General features: G+C 38.6%; 1 protein-coding gene across 2 annotated transcripts; it reads left to right on the top strand.

Annotated features, from left to right (window-relative positions):
* Positions 1–3943: 3943 nt before the first annotated feature.
* On the top strand, positions 3944–26553 carry svilc (supervillin c). 2 transcript variants are annotated; one of them, XM_066642570.1, is made up of 27 exons: positions 3944–4365; positions 7046–7216; positions 7858–7889; positions 9567–9625; positions 12528–12676; positions 12924–13131; positions 13809–14296; positions 14440–14515; positions 15949–15996; positions 16719–16793; positions 17038–17234; positions 17557–17714; positions 17933–18025; positions 18334–18470; positions 18729–18876; positions 19015–19154; positions 19845–20020; positions 20423–20573; positions 21458–21752; positions 21992–22201; positions 22697–22904; positions 24417–24550; positions 24758–24913; positions 25143–25271; positions 25425–25528; positions 25853–26008; positions 26416–26553. In XM_066642570.1, the coding sequence occupies exons 1-27, from the start codon at positions 4055–4057 to the stop codon at positions 26500–26502; spliced, it is 4296 nt and encodes a 1431-aa protein (XP_066498667.1). In that variant the 5' UTR covers positions 3944–4054; the 3' UTR covers positions 26503–26553. The 2 variants fall into 2 exon arrangements, with proteins under 2 accessions (XP_066498667.1, XP_066498666.1); XM_066642569.1 differs by having other exon boundaries at positions 25850–26008.
* The last annotated feature ends 334 nt before the right edge of the window (positions 26554–26887 follow it).

Below are 26887 nucleotides of genomic sequence, written 5' to 3'. Positions count from 1 at the left end.
GTGTTGCTACTGTGTACTCTTCCGTTCTCTGTTTTACTGAGAATCCATCTCACAAATTCACTGTCTGTTGTTTACTTTCTTAGTTTCCTACAGCAAATGAAGCTAATATGAAACAGTAAATCCAAAATGTAGCATAAATTATGTGCAGTTTGGACAGTTCTAATGTGATCTGCAGAAGTCATGATTGCTTGTAACTACAGTGTTTTTGAGGTTGATAGAATTGATAGCTGTTTATTTTTGCTTTGCATCAATTCTTTCAAAGTATTTATTTTAGCTGAAAACCAAAACTCATAATGGCTTCAGTTAGTCTCCTTATTATAGTTTAACACAGTCTAAACAAACACATAAACAAATCTGTGTAAGATTACTTAACTACTCTGAAGTAAGTTTGCTTAATGCTAAATGATAAAAGATTCTGTTACTTGTTGATCTAGCAATGACTCATCTGAAGGATCAGTATATGTTTTAATTACACCTTAACTCTCTGAGTAGGACACTGAGTTCTGAAGCTAGTAACTAGCAGTGACCACACTTCAAGGCCAATTCAAGCCTTCAAGGTAGCAGACGCTAGGTTTTATGTTTGTCCATAACAACTACAAACAACATATGACATTTGTTCATAAAATAATTTAATTCCATGTCAGAAAGCATATAACTGAGTCTGTTAAAAGCACCATAATACTTCTTACATAAGCTAAATGATGCACTGAAATGAAAATTAATTTGAAGAAATATCATTCAGGGAACATATAGGAACACTGTACTGATATAGCACATCCTATCAATCCCTAAAAATGATATAAGGGCATTGTAAGAATACAATTTTGTTGGCTGCTCAGCTATAAACAAAAGTTAGTCATCCAAAGCACTGTGAATTATTTTATATTGTAGTCTGTGCTGATGAGCTCAGGAATGCTAAAGGTCTTTTAGCTTTGGAGTTTAGACACATTTTGTTAGCCTGTTCATACAAAGCCTGTTTTTTTTTTTAAATCTGACCCATTTTTTGGCTGAAATTCTGATGCATCCTTGTTCCTGTTGCTTGTTAGAGGCATTATTCTTGCAGTCCAGTGGAAAACGAAATATTCACAGCTCATGCATCAAACATGTCTGTTTTGTTTTAAAATTGTATTTCTCACAGAGCTATCCTCTCAGTTTTTATTCCTGTATGTGAGCAGTGGTTAATCATCTAATGGAGCTGTTAATACTTTTAGCACTCCACAGATCCTGTGGCTTTTGTGAAAGCATAGTGTTTGTGCTGGTGATAAACTGAGTGACTGCAACTTCCCAGTGCTGGGTTAAGTACGGCTGGCTCCGGATTCTATTGTTGGAAGGAGCCTATTGTGTTTCAGCTAGAGCCCGGATAGGCCAGGAATGCTGACGCTAACAGTTTGCATATCTGAGAGCCATGGAGGCCCTAAGCGTCTACACACACAGGCACTGTACAATCAAAAGTAGATGACACCTAGAATAACATTTCTTGTAAAATTAAGGGCAACAACAATAACAGCCTTTGCACTTCTAAAAAGACATAACACTAGATATTGAAACACCGAAATGCATGGTACTGATATTGGAAGATTAGTTCAGAATCACTAATGCTGCTTGAATTCATTCCCTATGTACTGGGCAGAGCTCCAAAAGTAAAATCACTCTGAAGTACGCTGTCCCTGTGCTCCAAAAACCAATGCTAAGGGGCTTTATATACCTCTGGTACACACTTAGCATTAGACATGGTGACTCTAGGCTCCTGTGAAGCTGATCTAGAGGATTCTATTCTTTTGGTAAATGACATTCTGAGAAGTTTTGTGTGTACACAGTTTGATATCAACCCATGCATAGTTGATTTTCATTATGCTTTTACTTGCTGTATCTGAGTTCTGTTATTGCCAAGGCCAACCCAAGAAGGTGACTGATAAGGAGATGATGTCATTATTTATGTATGAGTCCTGGTGTTCAGCTTTGTTTGTGTCGTAGCAGCAGCCTGGTGTCCAGGTAACCCTGGGTAAGTGTGTCTGGACAGAGCCTGGAGCAGTTGGTTGAATATAGCTGTGGGTTGGCCAGTACAGCCCAATCCTGTTTTGGTAGCATCGGACCATTAAATCAGTTCTAAATATGACTGACAGTAGCTAAAATAGTGCATTGCTCTTTCCTTGACCTCTGCATTTGCCCCCACCCGGTGATAAGATACTTTCAGGATCTGTCAGTTCATGCAGTTATCATTGTTCTTTAAAAATGACATTCCATTAAATAACAATTGATTGTGGTGACTGTTGCTGATTGTTGTGGTAACTGATATTTTGTACAGCAGTTTTGTCTAATTGATTTTAAATTAATTTAGAGGAAGTGTTCATTTTAAATGAGTGTGTTAATACATAGCCCACTTTGGCCACTGGGTACAAATACATACAGAATATATGTCCAAAAGCTTATCCAGCATTTCTGTAATAAAAAGGCATTCAGTTGTTTCATTTGCTTGAGAAAGAGCTCCTGCTCCTCCTTATCTGTGAACTAGTTCCTGGAATATTTCTATGAGGATTTAAGTGTAAGAATTTTAGTGAGGTCAGGTACTGATATTGGACGCTTAGTTTTGGGTCAAAAACATCACTCCATCACACCTCAATGAAACTGAATGATGCTTCATCTTTCCAGAAAAAGCATAGCCCAGTGATTGAAAGCCCACCTTTGACATTGATTATGGTGATCTTATGCTCATGTGTGATAGCTCCAAAGCTTGTTTTGGCTGATCTTGTTTTCAGATGCAGTATGTAAAAGGTCTTTGTTTTTATGTTTGAAACGGATTTAAGTGGTATACATGAGTACTATATCATATCTGAAAAAACTGAAATGTCACTTTCTGGGTGCTTCAAAACAGAGATAAAAGGACGTTTTGTCCTATATAAATCTCTGTCTGATTAATATTTACAATAATGTTAAAAATAATTTTTGGTGTAACCTTAAGAGAAACAATCAATCCCAGGATAGATCTTTTTGAGGATATTAGGATTACTAAGTAAGTATGGAAGTTAAATAACATCAAATGCAGTAATACCAAGATAAATATGGAAAATATCACCATAGTAAGTGATAGGGCCAATGCATATTTTACAAATGTGTGATGACTGTCATTTTGTAAGCCACAGTATCAATGTTAGTGAGAGGGATTGCAGATAGATATTTTCAACAAATCATTCAGCCCTAATGACAAGCCTGTTTAGAGTTCAGATACTTTACTTTAGTGCTGGAAAAGAAACAGTCTATGGTGACAGGAGAACTAAAACCATGTAAGCTCAGTATTTCAATTAGTTGTTGTGGAAATGGCTGGTTTGCTGAGGGTACGGCCTTCTGCACAAATATTGCTGAGTTGAACTGAGCATCAAAGGTTTTGAATTACAGTGCAAGTGGAGATTCCCAAATGCTAGAGCAGCAATCCAAACCAGGTCATCTTACAGAGAGAGAGAGAGAGAGAGAAAGAAAAGATGGATGGCTATCTTTAAATGGCATGCTGGTTTGAGAAAAGATAGGCGGAGGTGGGTTCTAATTTTATAGCTGACACATTTAACAGGTGGATATGGTTATTTTAAGTTATGAGAAATTGGTGAAGAGTCTTGTTTTGCCTCTCCTCTGTGGCCAATGGGTTCAGGCTGCACAGGTTAGCTCTGTGTTCATGCTAAGGTGCTAAAGGTACTTGTTTACTTCATTTGATTAGTTCTAGACTTTGGTATAGCTGAACGATTTAATCAGGGCCATAATGACTAGCTCTCTGATTTGATGAATGTCTGAAAGAAAACAATACTTTTCTGATGGCTCTTTAATTTTTCTCAACAGTGCTGGAGTAACCACGGCGATGGGCAGCTGTCTGATTAGCCAAGCTAACTCCTTTCAAAGCTCCTGATTGGTCAAAGCCTTTTGGTGTTTTGACTCCTCCCCAATTGCCCATCCTTGAAGTGTGGATTTTATGGGAAAGATCCTTTCATAGATGCTTCAGTGGCCTAAAAGGCAGCAGGAATATTTCTAACTCCCCAGTAGAAGTTTCAACAGGAAAAGGGACGTAAGAATGCAGAAAGTGGACTCTATGGAAAATCCTGTCCCAGAATCCCGAGCTGAGCGTATTGCCCGCTACAAGGCGGAGAGGAGACGGGAACTTGCTGAGCGCTATGGCAACCAGGAAGAAGAGCTACCTTCTAAATGCACAAGGAGGGAGAGGGAAGGTCGTGGCAGTCGCCGTAACTCCGCCCCACTCACTGACATGAGCCATTCAAGTGGAGTAAATGGCATAAGGGCCCATGGCACAGAGGAGCTGCCCACCAATAAAATCTCCAATGGATACGAGGGGGATGTTAAGTCAGAGAACACTTACCTGAACAGGTGAGAGTACACCGTGAAATAAGCTTCCAGTGTGTCTATAGTGCCATTTGTCCTGATATTTACTATTTATGTTTAATTTATTTGCAATAAGTCAAACTAATCAGGGCACCTTTCAGACACATATAAAGAGGCAAGAGTAGATTTACAACTGTTTTGCAATTATCAACATTTATTGACATATAGGCAGTAAGAAAGACTTTTGTATAAAATAAAAATTAATTAAAAATAATAAATTATAAATAATTAATTACATTTGAATACACCTGGATTCTGTCACCTGTCACTACCATTGAAGGTAATTCTGAGCTAATGTGCTTTTACAATTAAACGTTTCACATCCAAAGATTCTGATAACTTCTCCTTTAGGGCATTTTCTTTATGGAAGATTGAGCATTTATTTTAGACTTCAGTATAGTTTTTTAGGGAGTGAATATATTGGCCTAGTTTTCCTGGCCTGTTTGCTTTGACTCAGTTTGTAACTAAGATTTAAACTTCATTAAGATGATACCCATGTTTTCTTACGACCATCTGTGTGCAGCAGTGATTTGTTCATCGTGTATGACTGTGTTGATTTATAGAAAGGTTTAATTCTGTCACTTTATTGAATATATGTTGGTAAGCAAGAGCTGGTTAAGGAGAGTGTTGTTAATTTTCACCCATCATCATCTTCAGTGCATCAGTCTTTTCCTAAGCCAGTCTTCGTCCTGTCTGGTTTATTTCATGCACTAATATCCATCCATTCAAGGTCTTCTATATTACAAATTCTGCTTTGTTTCACCTGTGCCTATTCTTTTTCCAGTTCATCCCTCAATGTTCCTTGTGAAAAGAAACACCATTTACCTGAGAATGTCTTTACACCCTTACAATATTAATTGCAGAGTCAGTGATTTTTGTGATCTGCTGAAACTGGAGCTTCCCCAGTAATAATACTTTCTTAAAAAAAATTCCTAAGTGATTCTTGTCAGGAAATACAGGAAAGGAAACTTTAATTGGTGGAAACATTTTAAAATAAAGTCCTTGGTGTGATGCTATAATATGACTCTTTCAATGGAAAAGCCATTTTATAATGTAAGGTAAAATGTCTTAAGAGCTTTACTTATTAGAGTACAACAAACGTTTTGTAGCTCTGTCACTTTGTCCTAGGGCTGAACGGTTTGGGTAAAATCTTATTGTAATTTTTCAGACCTATTTCCTGTACCCTGTACCAGGTCAAGTCATCTCATTTGTTCAGGAATGTTATTGTCTGTTATTAACTGGCTAACAAAATATAATTATATAAATAGCAGCACATGATGATGAGAGCTTCTCTCTTATGCTGCACATATGAACAGAATACATGCTCCTGCTCAGGGGAGACTCTCTGTCTTCATCCAGAAACAGTGTATTAATTTCCAGAAAAGCTGGGACATTTTGTATAATGCAAGAAATACCTAACTTTTCTGGAAATGGGGTTTGTAAAATAATAATAAATAAAAGACTGTGAAAGATAAGACAAAATCAGAATATGAAAGTGTACCGTTTGTACGAGAGCAATTTAAATATATTTTGCAGTCTTGCCTCTCACTAATTTAAATTTCACCCACACCCATAATTCTTTTTATGCCTCACGATTTTATAACTGATCTAAGATAGTTATAAAATAAAATAATTATCACTGAAGCTTTTGAAGGTTTTATCAAACTGCATTTCTGATAAAGAAATGTTTCAGCCCTATGCCATCCATTTTTTCCTTCATATGATTACTGTATTGTATAATTACAATCCTTTCCTGCTGTACTTTTTTCTTGCATGGGTTTCAGCCTTTCCCCTCTCTCTGTTACCACTCTCCAGGCAGTGTGCATTGGATTCGTCCAGCACGCTGGCTGGGGGAGACACTCCAGACCATCAGGGCCCCTCGGCCTTGGACGGCCCCCAGCTACACACTCATATATCGGTGGGCAAGCTGAAGAGTGCCCTGCTGCAGCAATATTCAGCTCCCCCTGAGAAAGTGTAGGGTGTGCTTGTCTTGTTTGTTTGCACTTTAGTGAAATTATGCTTGGCCGAATAAATCAGTGTCTGAATGTTTGTACTGAGTTACTTTAATACATCTAATCAGCTCTAAACCAGTGATAGACACAATGCATTTAAGATAGCTATGGTTAACCCTCGGTGTGCCTGTGGCTATAATTGGATTCACAAATAATTCAGTGACTGAGCTTTAATGAGGCTTTAACCCTTAAAACATATTAACAAATGCAGGTAAGTAGGTGATATCTGCACCATATCACCAGATTTCAGGTAACATTTCTGATTGACCACCTACAGATTGCTGTATACTTTCAGGGAATAAGCCCATTCTCAACTTTTCTAAGGAGCTAAGTGCTCCATTTAGATGGAACAGAAGATACATATAAAAAAACATAGGCACCAGACTGCACCATGTAATATGGAATGGACAGGTGCCAAAATGTTTGCTACCTGGTTATTTATGTTTTGCTTTTTTATTTTTTTTTCTAGTCTGAATTTTGAAAATTTTGGGCATAATGGTTTGGCCCCTGTAAAAACCCTTGCACTGTTGGTGGTCCTAGACATAGGGACAGGGGCTAATGCTGAAAATGACACCCTTCTCTCACCTCTGTCTTTCTCATTCTCACTCTCACTCTCTTCTCATTCCCGTTCTGTGTCTCTCTCTATTTTGCAGTGTTGGTGATGGCTCAGAAGGGGCCCTCGACTTGGTGTTGAAAGCAGGATCTGAGGGCAGTCGTCGGCGAACTCGGCGATATCTGCCCTCAGGGGCCACAGGGAATCGCAAAACAAGTGAACGCTTCAGAACGCAGCCTGTTACTGCCTATGAGATGCAGGAGAGCTGTGGGTAAGCAGCCATATTTTTAACTATCAGTTAACAGTCAGAAGGTCAATTATATTAACCTCACAAACATAAAGCACTTTCATACCTTTTATTAAGTCAGTAGTCCAAGTTTGATAAAAGCCCATAAAGTACAGAATTAACTTCAATAAAAAAGAGGAAATTCACATAATGGAGAAATCTGAAATGTTTAGAGAAAAAAAGTATTTAAACAATTTTTAAAATAGATTTTTAAAAATGCCATGAGTAAAGGAAATAGACAAAAATAAAATAGCCAATCAAAAATAAAACATATAAGTATAATTCCAGGTATTCCTTCAAAGAATATATTCCACAAATAGTTGTCTTTCTTACTCTCAACTCCTCAAATGTGGGTGTGAGTGAAAGCTCATCACTTTAAGTGTGGTGTTAACCTGCATGGGCGTGTGTGTGTGTGTGTAACTGTGTATGTGTCATCTTCCCTAAAGGGAAGAAGCAAGGTCATAAAATCAGTGTGAAATCATTTTGTCTTTTGTCAGAATGACGTGTGTGTGTGTGTGTGTGTGTGTTTGTGTGTATGTATGTGGCGTGGGTGTGTGTGTGTATGTCTGTGTCCTTGCTCAGTGGAGTGCTGCTGTTAACTCAGTTATGATCTCTTCATGTTACAGAACCATCGACAACAAAGAGCAGGAAAACTCAGGTAAATGCTGTGTGTGTGTGTGTGTGTGTGTGTGTGTGTGTGTGTGTGTGTGTGTGTGTGTGTGTGTGTGTGTTTATACGATATTTTATTTTATATGTTAAATCCACATAAAGTGCTATAAAATGTGTGTGTGTGTTTGTATGACTGGCTCAGTCAAACAGTGGTTGTTTATTAACATTTGTCTATGGGTGCTCACTTACTGCCAGACCGCTTGTATTTTATTTAGGGGTCTCATAGAATTATAATGATTCATTCATGAAGTTGTACTACTTTACAGCACTTTTGATTGGTTTCTGAATATTATTAATGGTTATTAAGTAGGTCATACACATCTTAAAAGTCTGTATGTGTTTATAACACATATATAAAATGACCCCTTTACCTGTTGCTTTCTAAATCCTGGGCCCACATTCATTCACACTCTCTCTTACATTTCTTAGTTTGTCTTCTACATTATTCAGCATTATAACAGTAACACTATAAACAGTTGCTATGTTTGTTGGTGCATGTTCTGTGTGCTATAAGATTTAAAAAAATGTCCCTGTCCTAATGAATAAATTATTCATAAACTGTTTATAAGTAGAAGTCCATTGTGGAGCGGTAATTAATTGTGGTTAGTTGCATTGGTCTTATTTGTCTTGTAAACTTTCTCAAAAAATATTTATTTCTTTAAATATTTCAAATGCACTGTTTGACTCTGATATGACAAACGATAGCAATCATGCTAAACTGCACAAAACAATAAAGTTTATTATAATGTATTATTTTAGTCGTTTGAAAACTCTAGTTTTAGCCGTGTGAGGCTTTTATTGAAGTTGTTACTGAATCACTTGACTATGAGTAGTGGGATTAATGAAAGGTGGCTTATTTTAATTATAATGCTGGACTGTACAGTAAGAGTCATACAGCCATTGACACATACTGACCTTTTATTTGGTTTTTGACCACTGAGTATGTCTGCTGTGATATGGTGTGGTACAGATAGGTTTGTGGTAGGCATAATCCTGACCTAAGTTAAATGTTAGTGTGTATTTTGCAGTATGTGTTTGTTTTTTTAATGTATCTGTTCCAGATTAATCTAAAGATGTCCATGCCAAATGATTAGTCAGTCAAAGTAAGTCAGTCATTGACCTCACAGGTTAGGACTAAATGCAGTGATCTCATAGTGTAAACATGTGTGTGTGTAGGAATATGAGTCTGTTCCCCAGACCAAGGTTAAGCCAAAACCTAGACCAAATGGAGTTGTTTTGATACTGCCACTCAGTCAATGTTAATGTCAGTTAATGAATAATTTTGTTTTTAGAGCCTGGTTTAATTCAACTTTCTGCCTTTATACTTTAGAATTCCACATTTTTTAAACTTATATGTGTAGATGATCTCGTTCTGACTTCAATGTGTACTATTTATTGCAGATTAGTTGACTGGTGTCCATAAATACATTCAGAAAAGAGGCTATAAATGCTTTTTTCTGACCATCATTTTTTTGTGTTCCAAGGGAAAGTGTCACGTTTTGGCATCCTACAGGGGTCTTTGGTCACTTTGAGTATGACTTTGGTCATACTCTGAACCCACTAGATTTATATGGTTACAGAACCAAAAGTCAGACTAGATTTTGTGCATGAATTTGTGTATTTCTTTGCCCTTTGTTATTATTTTCTATTCTCTATTCAATTTTAGCAGACAAGACAGATGACAGAGCCAAGATGAGTGTAGCTGCCAAGATGTCTCTGTTTAAAGTAAGTGCCTTTTGAAAGCATTATCGCATTCAGAATTTAGCTGAAGAACATAGACTGTAAGTGCTGTGTGTGGTGGTGACACACTGAAAATGTCTTCAGTGTTTCCCAGTGATTTGAAGTGAACCTTGAAGTTGAGGTGGGAAGCTGGGAGTGGGCGGGATAAGGTGACCAGAAGAGAAACCTGTTCCCTAAAACATAAAGAAATACAATCATTTATAACACAGTTGGTATAAGTTCACAAGCTTTGGGCACAACTGGTAAAGTCTACAATTTGTTGAATTTATAAGTTAAAATAAATAATGCTTTGTGCCTAATACTTAGATCAGTGAGGAATCTTCACTCAGAATGTTTTGTAGTCTAGAACTTGGCATCTCTACATGTTATGGCACACTTTGTATTATATGTCTAGTTTTTTATTTTATTCTTTTGTAAAATGAAAATGACAAGCAAAGCAACTGTTTAAACTTTTGCATATGACTGGTGGGTATGTTGTAGTTTATGACACACACAGCTGTGTTGTCAGCTGACAGAAGCTGATAACTTCCCAAAAGACAGCTCAGCCTACCACTAATACAAGACAGATACTTGGTCTACTTGGACAGTCTTCGTCTTTCTGTGCAGCTAGTTTCAGTTCTTGTTACTATATAAAGTCATGTGTGCATTACATTTTTTTTAACTGACAAGGACCAGAATTTTATTAAACATTCTGTAATAATAAATCAGCCAATTTGTATATGTGCCCTCACTAGTGATCTTCTTGAGACTGGATACAATCAGATCCTCACAGCTGGGTTCCAGATACTAAACTAAATATCTATATAAACTATCTTACTCAGAAGAGTAAAAGCTGTTACAGTAGACAATTACATAGTAATACCCTTTATTCATTCATTCATTTTCTATAACTGCTCATCCAGTTCAGGGTTGCGGTGGGTCAGGAGCCTACACAGAATCACTGGGCGCAAGTGCTGGGCAATATGAGCTTAAATCAATATCATGATTAAAAGTACATTATCATGCTCCAACATTAAAGCTGGGATATTTATTCTAATGTTGCTGGGAGCTCGTTCGTCTCTTGTTTTTTGAGCACTGTGATTCTGCTTTGGTCGTTGAAACATTGTTTTTCTCAGTGTTTACATTTGACTTGTGTTTGTTCAGTGTTGTCTTAATTAAAGTCAAAACAAAACACATGCTCGGTCGGACTCAGCATTTAGGTTCTCCTCTGAATTGCTTCCATGTGGCAGAATCACTTGACTACAGTGTGGTAGTGTGGTTTTAAAGGGACAGTACATGAAAACACATTGGGAACATAACAAAAAATTTGTTTTAAATAATCCATAGAGACATGATTATGTTAATTAGAATTCCTGAATGTTGATTTCGATTAGTTTTTTTGATTAATTGCCCAGCCAGTGCAAGGGAGGAACACACAGGTGACACACACTCTGTGAGAAACTGTGGGACTGTGAGAAACCGGAGCACCCTCAGGAAACACACGTGGACACAGGACCGGAGTAGGGCTCAAACCCAATACCCCAGGACCCTGGAGCTGTGTGACAGTGACAGTACCTGTTGTGCTACCATGCTGTGATACCAGGCCCTAATACCCTTTATTCAAAACAACAGTTCTTTACTTTTAGAGAATCAGAACTGAGAATTAGATCTGAGATGTACACTGTGTTTTCTCTCAACTGCAGAGTTGTATGGGTAACTTTAGGGCAGTGAGGGCACTGCTGTAGTGCGGAGCTGTCTGTCTGTGGTGTCAGATTTCAGTGAGCTTCTCAGTTAAGGCAACGCACCCGCAGAAACACAAATACACACACACACACACAAACATCTCAATTTTATAAAACAATCACAATAAAATGGGATTTTTTCAGAAATAAGATGGTCATTATGTAAATAATATATGGAAATAAACATTGTGAACTTTCTGAAGGAAACTCGGTATTACTGCATTTTATTGTATGAATTATATGGTTATTTTGAAATAAATAAATACACAGTTTACAACAGCACATTACACAGTACAAATGAGTCCCCGGTTTTCTATAATAGTGGCCTATTCATGTTGATACTATAGTATTGTCAATATACAATACAGTAGACAGTCAGTCGACTTTGTTGTACTATTTCTGCAGTAGTTTCTGCGTGTAAACTCCACTGGCTGGCAATGTATCAGGGTCATTTTGCATGCTGATATCTGTTTGAGTCTTTAAATGCTAGCTTGGTAAGAATCAACAAAGATCCTAGTGCTATAATTACATTTAGTCCCACCTGCCCCTTTCTTTCTCTCTCTGCACGATTGCTCTCTCGTTGTGGTAACGGTACACTCTGAGTGTTCGGTTACTTAGTTGCTTGCAGGGTTCCATCCGTTATCAGACTGTTACCCAGGCTACTGTGCACCTGCTATTTTATTTATCTGCATGTTGACCCACTTCTGCTGTAGAGGCGTGGTGCTCTGCAACAAGGTTTGCTTGAAATTGACCAATTTTCCAGTATCTTTACATATTTTTGGAACAATTTACAATTGTACATGAGTAATGGAGGCACAATTTGCATGTTTACATCTACAGGATGCTTTAAATGGTCAGATATGGCACATTTGTTTGTAAAGCATGGGCAAACTGCATCCAGTTGCAACTGAAATATGTTCAAAAACTGTGCAATTCTGGCGCAGATTTCATTGTAGGATAATTTTGTTTAAATTGCATGGATTCACTGTTTTATATGTTATGGTCAATGGTATGAACTACAATAAATGTTTGAGAATGTGCTTCACATCCATCACTCTATTATTTTACCTTGTAGAACATAGCATTCTGAGCTCTATCATCACCACAATCATTACCCCTCTCTCTCTCTCTCTCTCTCTCTCTCTCTCTCTCTCTCTCTCTCTCAGGAGCTGGAGAAGACAGCTGCTCCTGAGGCTTCCTCTTTCCTGAAGCCTCGTTCCAGCAGCAGCATTAATGAGCCCAGAATTCGCCGCAGCAGTGAGAACCGGACACACACTCAGCCAATCACCAGAGAGGAAAGTGGAGTGACTGTCAGGTGAGCATAGCTTCTTTTACCTCTAGACCAAAAAAACATAAAAAAATATATATATTTTCTCTGCCTCAACATTTATTTAGATACAAAGCACCTTATGGAATTGGCTTGTCACTCACACACACATACTCACACATACTCATGTTTAACAAAACGATTCACAGCCATGCTGTTCAGTTCTTTGATCATCTTATAAATGTAATTTTTATACCATACACTTGTTAACAATTGCTTCCCACACTTTATGTAGTGACCCTCGAGAAACTGAGCCAGATGTGGAAGATGATGCCAGCTCAAACCTTACCTTGAGTGAAAAACTGGCCCTGTTTAATAAACTTTCTCAGCCTCGGGGGCCTAGGGGGCCAGGAGGTGATGGATGTCCAGAGGTTCCTGAGAGACGCAGGCAAAAGGGAGCACGCTACCGTACCCAGCCCATCACTGTGGATGAAGTCAACCTGGTCAGTATGCATGTATTAACCCTTAAATTCATGGGTGTTTTATGAGAATGTATATTATTCTAGTGCATGCTTGGTATTGAGCACAGTGATTTCGGTTCATGTATGGTCAGCTGGGGTGAATAAATTTAGTGGCAATTGAGATTATTACTTTGTGTGTACAATTGAACACATGTCAGCTGACTGTAGTATATCTATAATATGTGGAAAAAAAATGTTGGTTTGATCAGTGCTTTCATATGAAAATCCCCATTCTAGAAAATCATATTAATTGTTTACTGTGGTGGTGGTAGGAATCAGAGAGTTAAAGTTTATCCGTTTAAAAGTTTAGGGCAGCATACAAACACTGGGTTTTTTTCCAACCTCCAAACAGACCAGAGAGCTGGCAAATAATGAGAAAATACTTCTCTCAATTTTCCTTAGAATTTTGAATCTGAAGATGTGGAATCTGCAAATATGAAAGGTCAAATCTATATGAGCTCAGAAAACACATGTAGGTCACTGGTCCCTTTCCATAGTAAATAATATGACATCATGACTCTTTATTGCTATTACAACTACTCTAAAAATGTCTAGACTCTCATGAAAGAAATGTTTAATACAAGAATATGATTTTGAAATGTTGAAAAATGTTTTGACTTTAGTTTTAATATAAAGTCCCCCTCCTTATGTACCTTTAGCTTCAGAAGGGTCCTGTCCAGTTGCCACCTCTGCATCTATCTGCTCAGCTCTCTGACCGGCAGCAGGCTCTCTCAGTCAATCTGAAGCCCAGCGAGGTGCGTCTCTCCAGGCAGGATCTCACTGATCTTACCCCACAGCCTGGACCTGAGATTAAAGGCATCCTCAAGAAGAGTGGCTCTGAGGAGTCAAGACTGAGGGCCGGGTCCAAGCACTCAGAGAGCCACCTATTTGATCAAAATGGTGAGAGGAGAGCGCAGGAGAAGGGAGATGTGGAAATAGAGATGGACACACCTGCGGTAGTGAGGGAATATTCTCCAGCTCCACGCTCTACTGCCCCCTGGAGGCAGAGAGCCAGGAAGGATGGGCCTTCTGCCACCGTCCGCTCCCGTAGACCCACCTCTGTGTCTGATCACGGCCCTCAGGAACAGGTCACGCCCACTGAGCAGCTGCCCACAGAACACAGCAGCACAGCAGCCACAGGAGACAGGTATTTTCTTCCCGTCTTTTTCTCTTTCTCTTTTTCCCCCTCATTTATCCTCCCTGTTTTTGTTTTACTCTTCCTTTCTCTTTTTTTGTCTAAATTTGAAGGCAACATGTTTGACTGTGTGTAAATAATGTTTTGTTGTATAGGCTCTCAGACTCCAAAGAAGACCAGGAACAAATTACTGGGACAATGAGCAGTGTTACACCTGCCGTGGAGCCACAGGTGTGTAGGTGTGTGTGTGTGTGTGTGTGTGTTTCTCTTTGCTATACTGTTATATACTAACGCTTGGACAGACTCTGGTAAAATGCATGTTTAGTTGATTATCTAAGTCAAAATAAGACACAAATATAACGCAAGCTCTAGTGGGAACTAATTTAAATATGGTTTCTTTTTCTTTTTTGCTAGACTTTTTGCACGATATCTAAATCATAAATGATAAATCATGCCATACCTTTTCGGTCATGCAAGCTATTTGCATACAGCTCTATTAATATTTCAAGAATATATTATTATTAGAGTATACACTGGTCAATATATTTTTTGTCACTTTAACATGTTGAGTTTTCTACGCAATAATAACTTCTGCAAAGTGTATTTCACAATGAAAAACGATTAGCTCAGGTGTGTCCAGTCTTATCTGCTGCAGGTTTCATATCAGCAAAGCAGGCACGCACATAATCAGTTGTTTGAAGGCTAAGATTAATTTAGTCTACAGGTGAAACCAGGTGCTGCTGTTTTTTTGGGATGAAAAGAAGCACCACGTCGGCTGGATCTTAGGAAGACAAGTTTGTAACAGTTCAGTATAAAATATTTTATAATGGAGGGAAATGCCTGATGCTGGATACGTATGTATGTCAATAGCCAAAAGAGTCAGAAGATAAAATAAATAAGAATAACATAGGATAGTTTTCCTGAACTCTGATAGAGTTATGTAAAATGGTGACATGGTGCTATGTAAATGATTTCTGCTGCTTCCTGTTGACATGAAGGCCTCTACTGTTTCTTGTGTCATCTTGTTTGTGTGTGTGTGTTATCCACGAATCCCATATGTAAATTTTGGAAAGTTCTAACCTACTGTACATGACATCTACACAAACCTTTCCCACAAACAACTTTATAGGCTTATTCCAAGTGTCCGTTGATACAACCCTTTCTAAGGTGAAATTAACTTCAGCAGCTTTTTTGACAGCATTCATCTTTTCATTTACCTTTTTGTTTTGCATATTTTATCTCCTCTCCTCCTTCTCTTTGCTTTAGTTCTCCATTTTACTTTCTTCTTTTCTCTTCTCTTCAGCTTTGTTCTCGTCTCCTTTCATTTCTCCTCCCCTCTTTTATTTCTTTTTCCTTTCATGTTTTCTCCTCTTTTTGACTATTTTCTTTCATCTTCCCGTTTCATCTATTCTCTTCCCTTTTTCTGTATTTCTCTTTTGTTATTCTACGGGCAAACTGAGCTGAAGCAGCTTTTAATATAAAATGCCCCTTGTTGCCTTTAAAATGCCTGTGTAAATTTATGTCATTTGTCACAAATGGCTTATAAAGATGTCTTGTTGCCTTATGAATAAGCACCTTCATAACAGTGCAATCTCTCATCACCTGCCCTGTTTCGTTTTTCTTTTTTCTCTCTCTTCTCTTGGTCCCTGTCATGCCCTCTGCAGGAGGAGAGAGACTCTGCTCCTGAGGCTCCAACTCCAGCTCACTGCTGGGTGAGCCCGAGTTGTTGTCCATTCATTTCCATGTTTTTGCTTATTTGTAAATTATGTGCTTGACTCAACACTGCAGCAAATAAGAACATGAAATTCTATAAGATATGCTTTTTTTTTCTTTTACAAATGTATTTATGTTCTTTTTTCTACCAATTCTGTTCCATTTTTTTCTTTTTTTATCAATCATTTTCTTCTCTTCTATTCTATTTTCTTCTCTTTCATTTCCCCTCCCCTGTATCTAGGACCCTGTCTTTTCCTCTGTCTATTCTCCTCCTAGCACACCATCTCAGTATAAGATGTGTTACAATGAGGTGAGTGTATGTGTGTGCTTAGGAAGACACAGATCTGGGGTGATCATATCCTGGGTTGATGCATGTTATGTACGTTCTTAATCTGTGATTGATCCATTGTGTTTCCTGTGTAACTGTGTGTGTGTATGCATGCTTACTATCAGCTGTAGGGTTTCCAGCCGACTGTGTGTGACTGTATGTAGCATATGCATTACTAAAATTAAAACTACGTTTTTTTTGTTTCATATTTGCCCACTTTGCTTGGCAGGATTTTCATCACTTTTGAGTTCTGTCAGTAAATTTTTGAGTATATTTAAAACATTGCTGAGTTACCTCTTGTGATCTCTCTCTCTTTCTTCCTCTCTCTCTCTGTCTCTCTCTCTCTCTCTCTCTCTCTCTCTCTCTCTCTCTCTCTCTGTCTCTCTATTTTAGAGAAGTCTTTCCTATGAAGCTCAGGAGGTTTCATCACCTAGTCAAGCACATCCTCAGCCACGTTGGAGAACCAAGGTATACCACACACACACACACACACACTTACACTTCATTTTTATACAAAATGTGCAAAACTTTGGATTTCCTTTAGTCAACATATGTGATCCTAACACTAGAAAGGAAAGACATTGCCCTGAAAACCTGAAAATGTATTAAAACCTGTCACCTACTGCCCACTTCTCCCCCACACACACATATTTGAAAGTCTGATATTAATACTCTTGAGGTGAAGTTGGTAAACAGTAAACTCTGTTTGTAGGAAGGTTTGCTGGAGGCTGATTTTGAGCCACACGTCCAGACAGAGAGTGAGACACACTCACAGCAAGTTGACGAAAACCTGCAGCCTGTTTCCATGGAGACAACCAAAGACGTGACCTCCGATGGCCCTTCGCTTCCCGCCTGTCCAGGAGACACAGAGCAGGACCTGAGCATCCTCTGTCAGATTAACACCCCCATGTAAGGACATAAGGACATTTGATAAACTAGAGAAAATAATCTAATATTGTTTAAAATGACTTTTCTAGTTAACTCTCTGGACTGAGTTTGAAAAAGACATGAAAGAAGAGAATAGAAAAAAATTATTTGTTTGACCATTCTGTGCACAATAAAATGTAACAGTGTATAGAACTGGTCAGTAACTATCTGTGTGTTACCATGTCTTCTATTCCTGTGTAAAATTTGCTCAAACTTTAAACTAAAATCAGTAAACCTGTTATTTGTTAGTCGTAAAATTTATTGTAAAACATTTTTTTTCATTAATGTACGTCTGTGTGTGTAGCTTAAGCTCTGCCGTGGCGGAGCACAGGAGATCAATCAGGCCGTCCCGCCGTACACAGGGCTCAAGGAATCCGTTACGCGCTTTGGCCGCCCGCAATGACGTGCTGCAGGACTTTATGCAGCCACACAACGAACCTACGGCTATAGAAATCAACACTGGTGAGTCATGTGAACCGTGGGTTGTATGATATCAGTAACAATGATGTGTTTTCTTCTTTAAAAACCTCAAGCTAAAGCTCAAGCAGAGTTTAAATCATTCATAGGTACTGATGCATGTAGCCTTTTCTGCTTATGTCTGCCCAATACTGATACTGTTTATTGGTTAAGTATCTTCTCTAGTCTTGGCCAACCTTGAGCAAATCACTTTCTCTACACAGCTGCGAAGAAATCTAACTGTGCTTCCACTGTTGTCTCATCCTCTGAGACCAACACTGTGCCCTACAGAAGTCTTATGCTAATCCTTGTGAAAGGTAATTTATCTTATTCCAGTTACTGGATTGTAATGATATTTTTTCTTGGCTAAACCTTAAAGGAGTGAATAATTACCATGAGCAGAATGACAACAAATATTTATGAAATAATGTGAATATAAATCACTTGAGAAAGAAAGAAAAAAAGCGTTTTGCTTTATTTATTTATTTTTTTGTATGTGATCTATTTCTTATTTAAACTTGTGGGGCATCAGTTAGATTTAGTTTGTGACTGTAATTATACAGAGATATAAAAGCATTTTTGTTCTCTAAATATTTGTGAGTAATGTAGTTTTTACGTATGTCAGGATGGAGGAAAGTTCAGGTACGTTTAGTGGAGCCGGTTTCTCGGTCCCTGAACAGCGGTGACTGCTTCCTTCTGGTTACTCCATCGCTGTGCTTCCTCTGGACTGGTCAGCTGTCCAATGGTAGTGAAAGAGAAACGGTAAACATTTATCACCCTACACATAAACAGACTCCCTGTAGACTTCATTACTGGAGATTTTTCTATAAATATTTCTAAATATTTCTAAATAGCTCATCAGCCAAGATATGTTTGGTGTCTGAAAATCGCTCCATTAGTTTTGCTAATTCTACTTTTGCTAGCCATTTTAGCTAAATTAGCAATGTAGCAATCAATTAGCATCAGATTGGTTAAATTCTACATTATGTCATTGGCCACTGCATTGGCGGTTTGTTATAGGCTTCTGCCATGGCCTCTTCAGTTGTCTCCCAGCGGGATCTGGGCTGCCAGGCCACCAAGGTTATTCACTTGGACGAAGGAGTGAATACAGACTCCACTGAGGCGACAGAGTTCTGGAACCTTCTTGGGGGAAAAACCCATTACAGAGGTTAGAGAAAATCCTGGGTAAAATGTGGCATTTACCAAAATCTGCTTATATGTGGAAGTTATATAATGCATTGTATGTGTGTTTATTATGTGTGTGTGTACTCTTTTTGTATATGTTTGTGTGTGTGTGTGTATACAGAGTGTTCTGACGATGACGAACATTATGAAACAGTGATTTCCGAGTCAAACTGTGTGTACAGACTGCAGGGAGATAAGCTGGTTCCTCATGAGCAGGGCTGGGCCTGTATACCTCACCTCTCACTGCTGGACTCCTCTAAGGTAATACTTAAAACCTGAAGGATTTAATGTTGGGAGGCTGAATGATAACTGATATTTGTTTGATTGAGCTTTGTCTGTTCATGTTAATGTCAACAGTCATGAAAACTTGACATAGGTGTCGTGTAGTCATACAGATTCTGTCTCTTTGGTAAATGTTACCTTATCCAGGTAAACAAGTATGTTTAGGATTACCTAATACATTTTTAAGAGATGAACAATGGGGCACAGTTACTGTGTCACTATCACACAGCTCCAGGGTTCTGGCTCGGGTCACAGTCTGTGAGGTGGTGTGTTTTTTCTGTGTCTACGTGGGTTTCCTCCACAGTCTAGAAACACATGTTGGTAGGTGGATCTGGTGGAATGGCGACTTGTTCAGGGTTTGTTCCTGGATTGTGCCCAGTGGTTCCAGGTAGGCTCTGGACCCACTGTGACCCAAAACAGGGTGGAGTGGTTGTAGATTTATTAATAAAATTAATAACTTATTTAATGCTGTCTTAGTTGAGAACTGCTGTGTTATGATTCAGTGTCATTTCTAAAATACTTCCTGCTATTTTTTTTTTTTTTGGGGGGGGGGGGTCATAGTTTAACACTACAATACTCAAGGCCTTTTTGGATGTGTTTATGGTTTTTTTTTTCTTTTTGCTTTGATGATAATGGTTTTTAAAATATGTTTGCCTTTTTTCTTCTCAGACCCTGCTGTTTGATTTTGGCAGTGAGCTCTACTTGTGGCATGGAAAAGATGTTTCCCCTAGTGACAGGAAGCTGGCTCTGAGGTTAGCTCAGCAGGTGTGGACTGGGGATTATGACTACAGCAACTGCAAAATCAGCCCTCTTGACCCTTTTGGCACCAACGCTCAAATTCCAAGGTGAGAAAGGACACAAAGTAACATTGATGTGAAGCACTATACCACCCCCTTGTGGAGAAGTCCCTTAATGTTTGAGAAGTTGCATCCATTGTTAACATTTAATGTGCACTGCTTAATATGAGCATGTAAAAGTAGATCATCATGCTCTGACTACTAAAACACACCTACAGGATGAAAAACAATGTGAACAATTTCACATCACTTGCTGTTTCATGACACTTAATATTAGATTCTTGTGTTATCCATCATTTTCTGTTCATATCAAACCAGTACTGATGCAGATCAATACTGATATTACACAAATTACTATATTGTAACCAGTCGTTTCTTTTTTATGTGTGTGTGTGTGTGTGTGTGTGTGTTTGTGTGTGTGTGTGTGTTTGCGTGTGTGTGTGAATTCAGGCAGGATGTGGGCCGACCAGCCTGGGCTTTGTTTGGACGGGTGTTTGAGCAGAATGAGACCATCCTCTTCAGGTTGAAGTTTGCAGACTGGTCACAAAAGACAGGAGCAAACAAGGAGTGCAGCACTCCTCCTGTACACGAAGTTGCACAGGTGACCAGACAAACACATGGCTTCGTTCCAAGACAATTCTTGAGAACATAAATGTTTGAAGATCAAAAAAGCACCACTGTGCTCCTCACAAAATGATGCTACTAATTTTTATGGCCCTTATATATAATGTATAGCCCTAAAGAGTACAGTGCATTAACACATGAGCAAAGACAAATAAATACACATATCATCACTGCCCAAAAACGTCAAGTTTTGTCGATTTTTAGTTTACTAGATCATTTCAGGGGTGCAGCAGGTAGTGTCACCGTCACACAGCTCCAGGGACCTGGAGGTTGTGGGTTTGAGTCCCGCTCCGGGTGACTGTCTGTGAGGAGTTGGTGTGTTCTCTTCGTGTCTGCGTGGGTTTCCTCCGGGTGCTCCGGTTTCCTCCCACAGTCCATAAAACACACGTTGGTAGGTGGATTGACGACTCAAAAGTGTCCGTAGGTGTGAGTGTGTGAGTGAATGTGTGTGTGTCCGTGTTGCCCTGTGAAGGACTGGCACCCCCTCCAGGGTGTGTTCCTGCCTTGTGCCCAATGATTCCAGGTAGGCTCTGGACCCACCGTGACCCTGAATTGGATAAGCGCTTACAGAATATGGATGAATGGATAGATCATTTCACCACAGCAGCTGTCCTTCACGTAGTGTGAAAATGATGGAACAGACCAATAGAAATGCTCCAGAATTACTTGGAATGAAATCTTTTTACATTCATTTCCATTTAAATTTACAAAGATTTTTTTTCAGAGATATGTTTTTAATTGAACAAAGACAATATACGTGATAATTTATTCCAAAAGGATTAAAAAATGATTTTTATTCATTGTTCAGCAAATTTTTCACATAATATCTCTCTGTGTCTCTCTCCCTCTGTGTCTCTTTAGACTCCTCTCCCTGCACCTTGTCCTGGGGAAGAGTGGTCGTGTGATGCCAAAGCTCTGTTTGCTGGAAAGTTTGTGTCAGGGCCTGGACCGGTCATTTTGGGTGGGCTGGATGTACAAAGAGGTCGGGACATGGTCACCCTCAGCAGTGGTCAGCAGGTGGAGTTGAGCACAGTTTATGTGGAGAGTTGGCAGGTTGGCGTGGGGGAATACTGCAGAGTGGCTCCAGATAGCATGGGCCAGTTACATGAGTCCAACTCATATGCTATACGCTGGACGTACAACCTCAGTGCAAAGGGTGAGTTTGTGTGTTGTGTTTGGAACTTATGAAGGTGTACAGTAATAGCACCATATCAAAAATGAATATCTTTAACTTATCTGCAACACACTTGGATTTGTTTATTTAAATCCAGTTTCTCCAAACCTACAAACAGTAGAGGAGAGTACATTTGGATGGACAAGTGCAGTGCTTATACATTTTTAATATTATTAATACATGTACAGTATTTGTATGTAATTTTTTTCTGAACCTCTCAGATGGTGAACAGATCGACAGCCAGGAGCACTCCGCTCTGTTTATCTGGCAGGGACGTTACTCACAGGTCACCGATAAGGATCTGACGCTACCACTGAGCACGCAGAGGGATCCTCGGGTGATTATAAAAGAGGGAGAGGAACCGCCATGCTTTCTGCAGCTGTTTCAGGGAGGACTAGTCATTCATAAAGGAAACAGCAGTGACCATACAGGTGAAACCCTAGCAAACATTAGCAGCATTTTTAAAACCCATACTCTTATTCAAACAGTAGTTCTGAATACCAGACAGAAGCCCCAAAGTCTGAACTGCTTAATGCTGTCATTACCCAGTTATCTTCTTATCTCATTATAATTTCTAGTCCCTACAATGTTGAAAAAATAAACCAGTAAATCTGATCCTGATGGCATCCATTCTAGTCAAACTCTACATGGCACATTAAAGGTTTGGGGCATCAAATTTGCTTTTAACAACGAATAAAAGAAGTTTCTTTGTTCACCTTTTAGGATTTTAAGGACAGTAAAAAAAGGTTTATTATTGCACAACAACTGTACTTCACTGGGAAGTAGACTACATGGCCTCTTTTGTCCAACTGTTCTTCTGAAATGAAAAGTGTACGTGAGAGAGAATGAAAAAACCCATTTATGTAACATTAACTGTTTGGAACTCTGTATGTGTGTGTGTGTGTGTGTGTGTGTGTGTCTTTCAGGAGGCTGGCATATGTTTTGTGCAAGAGGTGCTGTACCAGTTGAAGGCAATCTGTTGGAGGTGGAGTGCTGTTGTTCTAGTCTGCGCTCTCGTGGTTCTGTGCTGTTATTGAACAGTCAGCAGATGGTGCTCTACCTGTGGCATGGCTGTAAAGCCCATGCTACTGCAAGACAGGTCGCTAAACACACCGTCCAGCAGCTCATACAAACGTAAGAAGTAGTCGCAACTTACACTTACATAAATCTGTATATCTGCACAATAATAGAAATTATAGAAAAAGATGGTTTCAAAATATAGATGTATTTATTACTGTACTATTACTATTACTATAATGCAACTGCACTATGGAAAGAAAAGAATAATTAGATTGTTTGGCTTATCCCTGAAAATCATAGGTCAACAATAATATTCCTGATGCTGCCATTCAGTTGGATGGGCTAGTCTCATTTTCAGCTGACTAAAATGCTGTCTGACCAGTAAGATTTGAGGTGAGGGGCATCTGTAAATAAACATGGAATTGTGCAGGACCCCTGTACTTGTCTGTACAAGTTTGTAAATGTTAGATGTAGACCTGACATCTGATAAATAACCATCATGCTCGTAGTAGGGGGGAATGTTGTCCCTAGTGCAAATATTAAAGGGATGCTTTGTGTACTGTAAGGAGCTCTTAAATGCTAACACCCGCTCTATTACAAAGGTGAGGCATGCTCATCTTCCCATACTATTAGAGGGATTATAGAGAGCATCTTTAGCAGCAGCAACACTGTCTGGTTTGGAAATTGCACCATTTCAGACCACAAGACCCTGCGGTGAATAGTGAGGACAGCTGAGATGGTCATTGGAGTCTTTCTTCCGTCATAACAGACATTTAACACCACACGCTGCGTCTGCCAAGCCTCCAGCATTGTGTATGACACCACTGACCTCTCATGAGTAGTCATTTTCCTCCTGCTGTTGGGAAGAATGTGAAGTTGCATTCAGGCAAAGTGAAAATGTCAGCTGCTGGTAAATTGTATTAACCAATATGGTATTCTTTAACATGCAAACAAATGAATGCTGTGTTATAAAATTATTGGTCTTTGCACAACCTCTCATATATTGTTTTATCTTAAATCATAAGCTACCTTTGTACTACTTTTCTAACTTCAGTACATGTACTAGGCAGAACTACATGGTCTTTTGTACTGACTTTGTTGCATTATTTGCACTGTGGTAACTGTCTAACAGAGCAGTCCACTGAAACATTTCTTATAGCTTCAATGTGAATGGGTGGGGATTAACTGCTGTATGATAAATAAATGGGCATTATAAAACATGCTAGTTTTGTTACATCACAGAGTATTTGCAGAATAGATGCCATATATGAACTCTAGTGTGAAAAGTGCCATTTTAATCTTTAATATCGTTCATACACTGCAACTTTCTTATTTCTAAAAAATGAGAGCTGGCAGAAAGTAAAGCAGATGTTATCATCTGCAAATCTTTGATCAGCCATGAAATAATATGAGCATAAAATCTGACCTAGTGAGGCTCTATGCTGTTGCATATCAGAATTAGCTGGATGGGATTTTGCTTTGAACTCTTTATCAGGGGATGAACTTTAAAGTGTGTTATTAAAAACCTGAACTTGAAAGACAGCTTGATTTTTCATCAGATCTTAGGAAGGCTCTATTCCACACCACAGTTTTTACTTGACTTTAAATGTGATGAATGTGCATTAGGTGCCCTCCTGAAATGGGACTGAACAGAGGCCATAACCTGAGTATTATAGAAGTGGAAGAAGGGGCAGAACCAGTAGAGTTCTGGAACGCTATTGGTCCGCAGAATAGAAAATCCTATGACTGTATGCTACAAGGTAATGCCTTCAGAGTGCTCTTATAAGATTTGACTAGCCATGATTAACTCAAGTTTTAAGATATGCAAAAATATTATTAGTATTATGTTATTTATTAAACTTTATTAGTCTTAATAAATGCCTCATAATATATTCATATAAAGAAGTTTGCCTCTTTCATTTAACAATTACTCAGTGCATTTAGATAAGTGTTTTTACTCTTTTCAGACCCTGGAAAGTACACATTTACTCCCCGCCTTTTTCACTTAAGTGCCCAAGCAGGAATGTTTAAAGGGGTGGAACTGCTAAGTCCATCTCAGGGAACTGGTGGTGTCATAGCGATGCCATTCCTTCAGCATTGCTTATACTCTGTGCCACAGCCAGGTGAGAACAAATGAGTAATACACATAAAAATATAAAAATATTATACATATATATATATATATATATATATATATATATATATATATATATATATATATATATATATATATTGAAAGCTTAAAATATATATTTTATATTTTTGGACCTTTTTGGACAAAGTGCTTTATTATATCTATGTATGTATATATGTATGATGTATGTATGTATGTAAATATGTCTCTCTCTACAGCTTTATTCTTGCTGGATAACTCTATGGAGGTGTATCTGTGGCAGAGCAGCTCAGTTTCAGACTTACAGCGCCCCCACTGGGACAAAGAGAGAAAGTGTGCCATGGAGACTGCCCTTAAGTATTGCAGAGGTGAAAGAAAACACATATAATTATTGGTTAGAAACAGGTGAAGTTAGGAAATTAGTAGATATAGTAAAGATATAATGGATTTCAAGTTATTGCCTTTTGAAATAAATGTTTCTGATTTATGTATGATCGAATATTTATGTGTGTGTAATATAGAGAGAAACCCCAGACGGCCACCAGTGGCTTATCTTATTGAAGAAGGGGCAGAGCCTCTCACCTTCACTAATGTTTTCCCATCCTGGGAGAAGTCAGCAAAACAGGTCAGAATGGCATCTTCACTCTCATCATCGTTAGCATTATACTTTATATTAACCCCTTAAACTGCAGGCTTTTTATTTGTAGGCTTATATCCAATACTAATTTATAAACACTGTAATGCGAATGAAGACCTTATGGTTATGGGCCTAATATTTAAAGGTTAGTTATTTTTTGTTGCGTTCACATTAGTATTAACTGTTGTTAAAAATGGTATTGCTGTCATTATTTACCTAAATCTCACTATAAGTTTGTAAAAGCACTGTGTGCCTAGATTTGGAATTTTATAAACCAAACCAAGAAATGAATTTGTGTCTATGTTGTAGCAGGACTCCTCAACAGGTAAGAAGCTGACGTTAGTGCAGGATGCTCTGGCTGTCCTCACTAGGACACAGTTCACTGTGCAAGAGCTACTGAAGAGGCCATTACCTGAAGGAGTAGACCCTCTACACCTGGAGACCTATCTGTCTGACCATGACTTCCAGGTGAGAAGTTTGAAACTTTTATATGCTATATGTTTGCAGTGGATCATATAGACTGAGCTTTCTAAAGAGGGTAGACACGATGCTTCTGTGCCCTACAATGGTTTTTTGTATTGTGTGTTGTGAGCTACTTTCTGTCAATTTATTAGATTTTTGGCTGATATTTCCACCCACAGATAATAATAAGATAATAAGATAATAAAATAAGATATTTTAAATCAAAACGAGTCAATCAGTACTCAGTAGGGGGTCCTTCATCTATTTCCTGTTTATGCCTCCACTATGAGAAAAAAAAGCAGTTAGGAAAATTGCAGCTGCAGCTCTATGAGATACAGATATAAAGGAATACAGAGTGCTTTCTATTTATCACTATTTATTTCCTGCTGCTAAACACCCCTAATTTGTTTTAGGTGGTTTTGGGAATGAAGAGGAAGGACTATAACTGTCTGTCAGAACTGCAGCAGTTAAACCTGAAAAAGAGTAAAGGACTGTACTGAGCCTGTGGGACTTTTTAAAAAAAGACTATGTCAACTGGAACTACTGAAACAGTGTTGGAATCTCCATGTTTTCATCAAAAATTAGAAGACTTTTTTTAATTGCCTGTTTTTGAGAGAGTTTGATTTTCTTGTAATGCGACTCTATTCTCTTGTACAGTGTAAACCTATTGGATATTTTTAAGAGAGTGTGTGTGTGCGTGTGTGGGCGTGTGTGTGTGGGTCCTTTCCGTGTGGTCACTTTAGCGCCTTATGTTCATCCAATTTTAGCCAAAAGTCCTGCTGGAGTGTGCAACAGATGAAAGTTCCTATTTCATCAGATTCCTTCCACTCTGCTGCTCCAAACATACACATCTCTCTCTTCATCTTTTTGTGTCTCCACTGCTAT

This window comes from Hoplias malabaricus, chromosome 13 (assembly GCF_029633855.1).
Source record: "Hoplias malabaricus isolate fHopMal1 chromosome 13, fHopMal1.hap1, whole genome shotgun sequence".
Lineage (NCBI taxonomy): Eukaryota > Metazoa > Chordata > Actinopteri > Characiformes > Erythrinidae > Hoplias > Hoplias malabaricus.
The sequence above is the reverse complement of the archived record's forward strand: the minus strand, read 5'-3'. Positions and strand labels throughout refer to the sequence as shown.